This window comes from Trachinotus anak, unplaced genomic scaffold (assembly GCF_046630095.1).
Source record: "Trachinotus anak isolate AG129_WGS33_773 ecotype Australia unplaced genomic scaffold, CSIRO_AGI_Tana_v1 ptg000022l, whole genome shotgun sequence".
Classification (NCBI taxonomy): Eukaryota; Metazoa; Chordata; class Actinopteri; order Carangiformes; family Carangidae; genus Trachinotus; species Trachinotus anak.
The window spans coordinates 1,602,506-1,612,724 of NW_027273873.1; the positions used below are offsets into that span (position 1 = coordinate 1,602,506).

Below are 10,219 nucleotides of genomic sequence, written 5' to 3' on the forward strand. Positions count from 1 at the left end.
TTGCCCATGGGCATCAGCCTATGTTTTAATTAGACATCATTATAATGAGATAATGGGGAAATTATGATTAGGCTAAATGTCTCACTCATCCCTTGCTGTGGCTCCTGGTTCCGTCCTGCGGTACTCCTTCAACCTCTCCCGGATCTGCTCCTGGAACCGGTGCTTTTCTCCACCGGGTCAGGCCTCCGTTGTCTTCCAGGGTAGAAGCCGAGCCAGCGTCTCCGAGATGTCTTTGCCCTTGGCCGGGGACCTCGCCCACCGTGTGTCCTGGTGTACATTACAGGGTCCGTTTCAAAAAAGCAGCATCCTTGTTAGTGGGTCTGGAAACGTACGCCATTATCTCGTAGTATTTTCTTGATGGGTTTATATTCCCTCCTTTAGTTCTGCACCTCGGTTGCATAATCATGGTCAAAATACACCTGTTTGTTTTGGACACGGAGCTCTTTTTTCCAGGCGGCGTGAAGGGTCTTTTCTTTCCTTAGACAGAGAGCTGGAGGACGCAGACCACCACAGAGCGTGGCGGGGCCCTCGGCGCCATGGCGCGGTGTGCGCGCTCCATCCCCAGTCCTCGGCCGGGTTCATTCCCCAGCTCCGTCTTGATGAAGTTTTCAATAAAGGTCACTGCCGACGTGCCCCCGGCGTCCTCGGAGATGCCACAGATCCAGATGTTGTTGCGCCTGGAGCGCCCCTCCAGATCGGTCCCTTTTCCCTGTAGCGGCCGCTGGTTAGTGAGCAGCGGGGTCACAGCATCTTTGACTCCGAGGTCCCATCTTTCCATGTCGAGCATGTTTTCCTCCTCCTTCAGTTTGACCTGTCACATCTGGTATTTTCCGGTTTACTTCTGATTCCAATCCACACGTTTCCATCTCTGCGGCCGCCATCTTGTTTTGGAGCTTCGCTAGCTTCAGCCTCCGTCTCGGATTCTCTTTCAAAGTTACTGCGTAGTTCATACCCTCCTTTCTTGACTTTGTCCCCATTCATCGTCGAAGCGAGATGTAATTTGTTCGTTTGTGTGTCGTATTAATGAAAACTGGATTTGAGGCTGATGCCCGGAGCTCAGTGACTAGCTGCCATGCTGTGGAAGTCTGAAGGTCAGCGGGTTCCTGAGCAGGACGGAGGAGAATCTGGAGCTGGAAAGAGGAGCAAGGATTTTATTCAGACAGAAGTCAGGATGGTGAAACTTGGTTTGCTCTGAGATTGAAATAAAGAGCTCTGATGTTTAAGAACTCACTGTTTTATGTGTCACTGTGTTAAACTTTACTCTGGAGAGCAAAACTTTATGATGTTAACTGCCTGAACTCATGTCCACTTGGACTCAAAGGTCAAAGGTCTAACAAGAAAAAATGATGAAGTGATGACATTTTATATCCAAATGGTCAAAGGTCAACTTCACTGTGACATCACTGTGTTCTCTAAAAACACTTAAGCCATTAACTGATGTGCTAGTTCTTTACTTTTTAATCTTTTCATGTTATATATTAATTCAACTACATAAATTCATCCTCAGATCCTCTACAAAATAAATCTCATATTACAGTTAAATTACTTATTATTTCATATTATATATTCTCTTTTGTCTAATTTCAAACACACGGTGGCTCCAGGGGAAACTGTGTGGTTTGTACATTTTATCTCATGGTTCGTTGGCTTGTGTCTGTCACTTTATTCCCCTTTCCTCTTTCTTCTTCCTGTGAAGGAGCTTCTGTTTTGATAAGAGCTGATTACTATGTACAATAATCAATTCCTTCGCTTTTCATTTTTGCTCTTGGGTTTTGAAAAAGTTCAGAGATGCGATTTCGACCTTTCAGGATAAATTATATAAATCCAAAAACACATCATATACTCAGTAATTCAACTGTTTTTTTCAAAGAACAGCCAGACACAGAGGATGAGAGGCAGTAGTCTTGTCCATTTACTGTCATTGCATACACTTTGATACAACAAGGAAATGAAAACAACACAAACCTGAGCATGAACAGAGGAAACAAAACTAAACAAAACAGCACAAATTCTCTTTCCCTCGCCCGCATTATACACACAAAAACGCCTCTGAGTCAAATAAGCAGCTGCACTTTTTTATTTTTATTTTTTTAAACATTAGGTACAATTATTAGCTTTATACATCCAGCTCCACTGTTGGTTGGCACATTGAGACACAAACAGCAAAAACATTTTTAAAAAAGATAAAATAATGATGAATCTAAACGAGGTCCTGCTTCGCTCAAAGCACAATCACAGGTGTTTACAGAGGAAACTAAAACTCAGAATCAGCTCCGAGCTCAGGTTCAGGCGACTGACTGGATTTCTCTCAGCAGAGGCAGAATCTTGAAGTCAGACAAGACAGTTTCTCTGTTTCAGGATAAATCTGGTCATAATCTATAATCTATCTAATGTGGATTAAAGGAGGACGCCGATAAATTTGTGTTTTCCTCCTGTGTACAGTTGTGGCACTTGTGAGAGATTGAAAATGATCAGAAGTCAAAATGGACGAAGCAGAGGCCAAGACATCCTGAGAGTTTGCTTTTAAAATGGGTCAAAAGTGCTGGATCCTGCACTTCCCATGATGCAACCAATCACGTCTTTGATTAGACGCTGCTTGTCTGGTAAATCAATCACCTTCCAAACTTCCAAACAGTTTGCAAAAATAATTTTAATCATTTACTGAAGTGAAAGGTGGACTGTGATATTATTATTTTACTGAATCATTATAATGAATCTTTTAATATATGATGATGTTTGATGATGTAGTTGGTCCAACTGATTTGAACTGTTTTTGTACTTTAACCTATAATCATATTTTATATACTGATTAACTACAGTGGGGTTCAAAAGTCTGATACTCTAGGAAAGTACTAGTATCCCAAAAAGTACAGTAGTTACTGTACAAGTACAATAAAGTACAAAATACAGTAAAGTACAGGTTTTCGGTTATAAAGCTCAAACCAAGACACTTGAATAAGGATGAAGCTCTGCCACATCCACAGATGACAGAGCTGCAACTAATTATTATTGTCATTATCAATTAATCTATGGCTTATTTTTATACATTACTTTAATAATTTCGTCAATGAAACATGGAAAAATTGTTGTTGTTTTGTTTTGTTTGACCAACAGGCCAAAAAAGTGAAAAACGGCTGAAACAATTCACCAGTTACTAAAATCGTGGGGGATTTTTTTTGGCAGAATCATTTCAGCTCTTCATGTTGTACAACTGTCTGATAAACTGACGTTAACGTGTGGAAATCAGTGAAAAGAGTCCCTGACAAAGTCACCACGTCCTCAGTAGGAACCAATGAGCTCGGAGCTGAGAGCTGAGACAGGAAGTGTTGAGAGACAAAGTAACAGAGTGTTGGTTCTGTTTCTTTGTCAATAAAAAATGGTGATAACATCAGTTTTATCCTTTTAGATGATCCAAGATGGAGAGAAGCAATGATGTCTTACTCTTCACTGAGCCTCATCTTTGATTTAAAGAATTTCACATTTATTATTTTCAGGGTGGCGCGCACATCATGATCCAGACTTGATCCACTTCCCTCCCACAGTTCATTCTGGCTTAGAAACACACATCGCATCATTTTCCTTTTTCACCATCAGACCTGCAGCTGGTGACAGTGTGTTTGGCCTCATGTGGCTCAGATACCAAACGCTCAGCTCCAGACTGACAGGAAGGAGAAAAAAAACAACAAAAAAAAAAAAAACAGAGCATACGAGCATGCAGACACACAAAGAGAAATACGCAATAAATCCTCATCGAAATAAAAACAAAAACAAAACAAAACAAAAAAAAAACACAAATCTACAAACCCTTTAAAAAAATTACAATAGAAATTAAAACTAGTAGAAATGTTGAGCGTTCTCAATGGTAGCTAATCATCAGTGTACATAACAGTACTATGGCATCGAGCAGGGGAGGAGTTGTAGTAACTACAGGTAGCACTTCACATGAGCCTTACTCCAGTGTAGGAACTCGTCCTTTAACCTCAGGGAAACTATGGGACTCTGCAGATTCTGTGTTGCTACTTTCACTGACATGTTAGATTCTGCTGTGAATTATTGGCTAAAACACGAGGATAAAAACCAGATGAAGTGTTACCCAGTCCCACCTCTTCCACTGCAGGACGGTCTTACCCAAAAACAACCTCTGGCTTCCCGCTCTCAGACGCACCACCTCCGCCGACTTCTGGAAACCCCTGAAGTCTGCAGGCTGACGTCTACACCGACCCAGAGATGATGTGGTGGCTGCTGCAGAGGTGAGAAACATCTGCCACAGACCAGACAGACCGGTGAGTCGCTGCCTGCTGCAGTGGCGTCAGTTTAAATACAGGATGTGCAGCACACCGCACGTCCTCATCGGGAGCCAGAGGTTGTTTGCTGGACAAGACCGAGTTTGTGGAATTTCTCCTCTTTTTCTTCCTCTTCTTCTTCCTCCCTGGTTGGGTTTGTGGCCGCTGGAGCGCGGCTGCAGTCGGAGCCTCCCTGCGAGGATCCCGGAGGCCATCACACGGCGGTGCAGCATCTGTTCTGGAAGAGCTGCTCGACAACCGAGGAGTCGGCCAGCGTGGAGATGTCGCCCAGGTCCCGTTCGTTACAGGCGATTTTGCGAAGCACCCGTCTCATGATCTTACCTGCAGAGAGACAGTGGAGGGCGGAGGAGGTGAGGAACGTGCTGGGGTGACAAAAAAAAGCTCACTTTAAGAGCTTCAAGGAGCCACTTACCTTCCTGTTTTCTCTGGGACTTTAATGCAACGTCATAAAGTTTTCAGATTTTTTTTCCTCAAGGGCAGCGATACTTTGTTTTCTCTGGAAAACTAAAGTTGGAATAACCACTACAGACTAAGACCAGGATCAACAGATAATATAAAAAGTACAAATGTTCAAATTATTAACTTGAACTTGCAATAACTGACTTTTTGGCCACTTGGGTGCAGCAGAAACAAGATGTGAACACGACAGTAAACGTCTCATCACATCTTACACTGAGTGCAAAGCAGAACACAAGTGACTTTCTAGTTTCAGACCAACACAGTTTTCATTTTCCCGCCCCGCACCCACGTTGTTTAATGAACCGAAGTTTATTCACACTTCTCTTATTTTCCTGCCGATAAAAAAGCAGAAGTGATGCGGACACGCTTTAAATTAGAGCCTTGCATGTTGAACTTATCAGCTGTTTATTCACAGAGGTATCCAGCTGTTACACAGCAACATGATGTGCCATGTGTGGTGGTGTTGGTGTCCAGTTTTCCCGCTCTTTTAGCTCAATGTTTGGTCCCCACCAGCTCCTGAAGGAAACACCTGTCTCTTCAGCTGCTGAAAGCTTTGCTGTGTTCAGCAGCTGCTGAGTCTGTCTGCTGTTTGCTGCTGAGCAGGTCGTGAACAGCGACTTTAAAAACATCCCACTTCAAAACCAAAACTCTGCTGAGTGGAAGAAGCATTTTGTTGTAATTAGGATGAACTGACCCTTCAAACAAGAATGGAACTAGGATTAATTGTGACTTTAAATACTCGACGACGCTGCTGTGTCTCAGGCAGGTTTGGCTCTTTTTCTTATTGTGTGACGAGCTGCAGCTTTCGGCTGCCTGAACTGAATCAACAAATATTTACTGCAGATTTACCAGATCTGGTTTTGGGGAGTCCCGGAGCGTTCTGGATGTAGTCCGGTGTAGCGATGGCCCCGATCTTCTCCCTTACTGCAAACACCAAACAACAAACCACATCAGACTCTGACGACCCCACAGTGAAACTAGCTTTCATGACACACATAATGAATCTGAGACACAGCTACAAACACGTCAGCAGAAACTGTGTGAAGCACATTTCTCTGCGTATTTTAATACTTATGTAACCCAGAGTGGTGCTGGGGTCTGAGTGGAGACTTGATCTAAACGCCGTTTCTGAAAACTCCTCTCCAACAAGATTTCAGGTCTCAGGTGACGTTTACCCACCTTGTTTTTTGAGCTCGGCCTCCAGCGTGCGGTTGTACGTCACGCCATCGGTGAGAGTTACGAAGCAGTAGAGGCTCTCTCCTTTGACAGGATGTGGTCTGCCAACCACAGCAGCCTCCGCAACAGCCTCGTGCTCCACCAGAGCCGACTCCACCTCCGCTGTACTCAACAAGTGACCTGGAGGGACGAGAGAGAGAGAGAAAGAGTTTAACAGATGCCCGAGTGTCCTAGTGGAGGAAGTTTCCTCTCATTATACAGATTCATTTAATTCTGCTCGACCGCAGACAGTCATCGTGGTCCCGTCACAGCTGACCCGTCAGACGTCTAACCTGAGACATTCAGCATGTCGTCTATCCTCCCTGTGACCCAGTAGTAGCCGTCCTTGTCTCTGCGGCAACCTGGAGGATAAAACAAGATAAAAACAACAGGATGTGAATAAACCTCTAACGTCATCAGCGTGGAGTATCTGCTGTTCTCTGTTCCTCTCTCACCGTCTCCTGTCACGTAGTATCCAGGGAACTTCTTGAAGTAGGTGGTTTCGAACCTCTGGTGGTTTCCGTACACGGTTCTCATCACACCGGGCCACGGCTGTTTGAACACCTGTTTGAAGGCAGAGACCCAGGACCAGGTCAGAGACTGAGACATGACTCTGAAGATACACGTTCGAGTTACAACTCAACAGTAACGATAATCCTGACCAGGTATCCTTCGCTTGGCCCCTCCAGCTCCTCCCCGGACTCGTTCAGGACGGCCGGCACCACCCCGAAGAACGGGAACGTCTGCAGGACAGAAGAGGAAGAGCATGGTGTCATGGAGGTGAACTTCCTGCACTTTTGTAGCTCATCATTTACATCTATGGTACTTTGTGTATTTAAAGCGTTCTTGTGTTGTGTTGAATGTTTTTGTGTCTGTCCTGTTGCACCGTGACCTCTTTGTTGTAATGGTAATAAAGTAATAATAATGATAATAATAATAATAATAATAATAATAATAATAATAATAATAATATTATTATTATTATTATTATCATTATATCATCCATTATGAGTTCAGCTTTTATCAAACTGTATTTTATTATTGTCGTCATCTACTTCACTCTTTTAAAATCTACATCACTTTATTTCATTGTCAGAATTTTTATTTGTCATGTTTTTTTCTTCAGCTCCTCAGTCGTCTGAGATGAACTTTGACCTGTACTAACCTGTTTGAAAGGTGCTGTACAGATAAGGTTTCACTGATGAAAAGAAATAATAAGTCAGGCTTAAACTGAGTGAATTTAAACCCTGCTATTATTTTTTTAAGTTGTGTTTATCACTTGTTGTGTCTTTATCTTCATTTTTACATCACTATTGGCTCCAAGTTTGCGTAAATGTTCACACTTTCTTTAATGCAATATTTTTAAGTTTGTACCTTGTTGAGATTAAATGTCTGTCAAACACTTTGAAAAGCTCTAAATAAAGTTTTGTTATTTACTCACAGCAGATCCAGGTTTCATGGGCGTGGCTGCAGGAAGAGGCGTCAACACGTGTCCACCCTGAAAGACACATGGTGTGAGTACACTGTCTGTCCAGCAGGGGGAGGCCCAGCTCAGTCTGAACACTGCCTCTGAGGGACGTAGTTAAAACAGCCACTGGAGGATAAACATTCCTCATTTTCATACCAAAACAAGTTGAAAAGATAAATGTTTTCTTCCTGTTTGAATAAATCTAGATTAAAGGGAGTTTATTCCTCAGTGTTACAACCACAGAAAGCTTCTCCGACTCGAACTCACCGTCTCCGTCTGCCAGAAGGTGTCGACTATGGGACACCTCCTCTCTCCCACCTCGGTGTAGTACCACTGCCAGGCCTCAGGGTTGATGGGCTCCCCCACCGTCCCCAAAACCTTCAGAGACTCTCGCTTGTACCTGAAGACAGAGACAGATGTGTTTTCACATTTGTTTGAGCTGTAAAAAGTTTTTTACTGTTGGAGGAGTGAATAAAAGAAATCAAGGTAAAAGTCTCAGTTGTGAGTGTCCGATGTGGTTTTATATAATTTCTCATCTTTAACTGACACTGAAAACATAGAACAACAACAACAATAATAATAATAATAATAATAAATTTTATTTATAACGCACCTTACATTGGAAGCAAATCTAAGTGCAACAGATAAATATCATTAAAAAGGCAAAAAAAACAACAAATTATTACAAACATATTCTCTGCAAAACGTAACGTAAGGGTTTTTATCTTGAACACAAATCTATAATCTGTTTACGTGGAAACACAAACACACGAGGTCGTGTACAAGAGACGGACTCACTTCTTCACCGGCTCGCTGCCGTACTTCATCAGCAGTCTGATGGCGGTCGGAGCCGTGTAGAACTTGGTCACATGATATTTGTCCACAATCTCCCACATGCGGCTCACGTCTGGGTAGGTAGGCAAGCCCTCAAACTGACACACACACACACACACACACACACACACACACACACACAAACAGAGTACAGTTAAAACAGGATCAACAGATAGCAATATTTTCCCCATGAGACAGAGATCAACACAACACCCACCAACTTCAATTTACAAGATAAACAAAGATAAAGGTAAAACACACTGGAGAAATTGTCACTTTGCCATGTTGTAAAAAACAGGAAGTTCACGAATCCAAAAGCCGGCACTCACCAGAACGCTGGTGGCCCCGTTAGCCAGAGGGCCGTAGGTGATGTAGGAGTGTCCGGTGATCCAGCCGATGTCTGCTGTGCACCAGTAGATGTCGTTGGGCTGGTGGTCAAACACCAGCTTGAAGGTGGTGGCGGTGTAGAGCATGTAGCCGCTGACGGTGTGAAGGACTCCCTGCAGTGGAGAGGAGAGAGGAGAGGAGAGGAGAGGAGAGAGACTGACTTTACTTCAAATAAGTGAGCTAACGCTTCCATTTAAAGCTAGTCTAAAGGTGGATGTCCATGTGTTTGTGATTATAAAGCAGGTCTAGGTTCTATATTAATACTGTGAAAGTATCAAAGCCTCAGTCCACAGAGAAATGCACACAGCCTGTATTCAGACACTGAGCCTTAAAACCAGCCGCCAGGACTTCTGCAACTCTAAGTGTTTACCTGAAATTTGATATATTTTTATTTGATCACTCAGAAAACAGTCAGCCAATCAGAAGAGAGGCTCAGATCCTCTCTTCTGATTGGCTCATGAAATGTTGTTACTGGAGCTCCAGAGAGAAGCCTGAGAGAGGAGATGTAAAACTACACTGAGATGGTTTTTGGTTCTTAAAACTACAAATATATCTTCTGATGGAGATCAACACTTCAGATAAACCAAACGTGTGTGTGTGTGTGTGTGTGTGTGTGTGTTCTACCTTCGGTTTGCCGGTTGAGCCGCTCGTGTAGAGGATGAAGAGCGGATCCTCAGAGTCGCACCACTCTGGTTCACACTCGTCTGAAGCTTCTCGCAGCAGACTGTGCCAACACAAATCCACCTCAGGGTTCCACGGGACCTGGTGTGAAATTTAAAACACACACACACAAAAGAGACACAAACATGGACATGAACAGACAGACAGATGTACACAGACACAAACAGAGAGGACGAGTGAACATGCAAAGCCATCAATAAAATCCCTGAGAAAGAATCAATGCTCACTAACGAATGTCTCTACAATCTAAAACACAAAAGGTGAAAGAAAGTTAGTTTAACGAACAACATGCTCGTTAACGAATCAGGAGAGAGAGCGGACGGAGCGGAGAGAAGCAGGTGAAGCTGCTGTAGAGTCACAGTGAATAAAGCAACAAAGAGCTGGAGGAAAAGTTACAACCCTGAGTTCTGTTGTAACTTATTCTGTGTGTGTTCATCAGAGCTGGGTCACTAACCATCTGATCTACAGTCAGACGGAAACAGCACAAAATAGAGAGAGAGAGAGAGAGAGAGAGAGAGAGAGAGAGAGAGAGAGAGAGAGAGAGAGAGAGAGAGAGAGAGATTTATCTTTGTAGAATAAAACTGGTTAGAAGAAGACAAAGGGAAAAACGAGAGAGAGATTTACAGATGAAGATAAAGTGGCTGCAGAAACGATTCACTGCTTCCTCACTTAACTGTGTTGTAGACTGATAACTTTGACATGTTTGCCCATCAATCAATATTCAATAATCAATGATGACAATGTGACATCATGAGTTACAGCCTCAGGGTTGTGTCCCTCCACCACTCAGACTAGTGTCAGGTTACGTCCCTGTTCATCCAGATTCATATAAATATATATAAACAGCTTAAAAGTGTTTAGTGTGGTCACA

The 10,219-nt window shown here is 43.1% G+C and overlaps 1 protein-coding gene across 1 annotated transcript; it reads right to left on the reverse strand.

The window, feature by feature from the left end:
• Positions 1 to 1,889: 1,889 nt before the first annotated feature.
• Positions 1,890 to 9,423, reverse strand: LOC139606505 (acetyl-coenzyme A synthetase, cytoplasmic-like). The gene is made up of 11 exons (XM_071458703.1): positions 9,292 to 9,423; positions 8,610 to 8,780; positions 8,245 to 8,378; positions 7,714 to 7,846; positions 7,420 to 7,476; positions 6,641 to 6,721; positions 6,434 to 6,542; positions 6,272 to 6,340; positions 5,943 to 6,119; positions 5,613 to 5,687; positions 1,890 to 4,625 (listed from the first exon to the last, which is right to left on the reverse strand). Exons 2-11 carry the CDS (start codon positions 8,751 to 8,753, stop codon positions 4,498 to 4,500), a joined length of 1,107 nt encoding a protein of 368 aa, XP_071314804.1. The 5' UTR covers positions 8,754 to 8,780; positions 9,292 to 9,423; the 3' UTR covers positions 1,890 to 4,497.
• Between the last annotated feature and the right edge of the window lie 796 nt (positions 9,424 to 10,219).

Excerpts from the sequence above, each read along its gene's own strand:
- LOC139606505 (XM_071458703.1), bottom strand. The coding sequence starts at position 8,753 with ATGCTCTACACCGCCACCACCTTCAAGCTGGTGTTTGACCACCAGCCC. Across the intron at positions 7,847-8,244 it reads GGCAGCGAGCCGGTGAAGAA|GTACAAGCGAGAGTCTCTGA; the intron begins GTGAGTCCGTCT and ends CTCTGTCTTCAG. Across the intron at positions 6,543-6,640 it reads GGCCAAGCGAAGGATACCTG|GTGTTCAAACAGCCGTGGCC; the intron begins GTCAGGATTATC and ends GCCTTCAAACAG.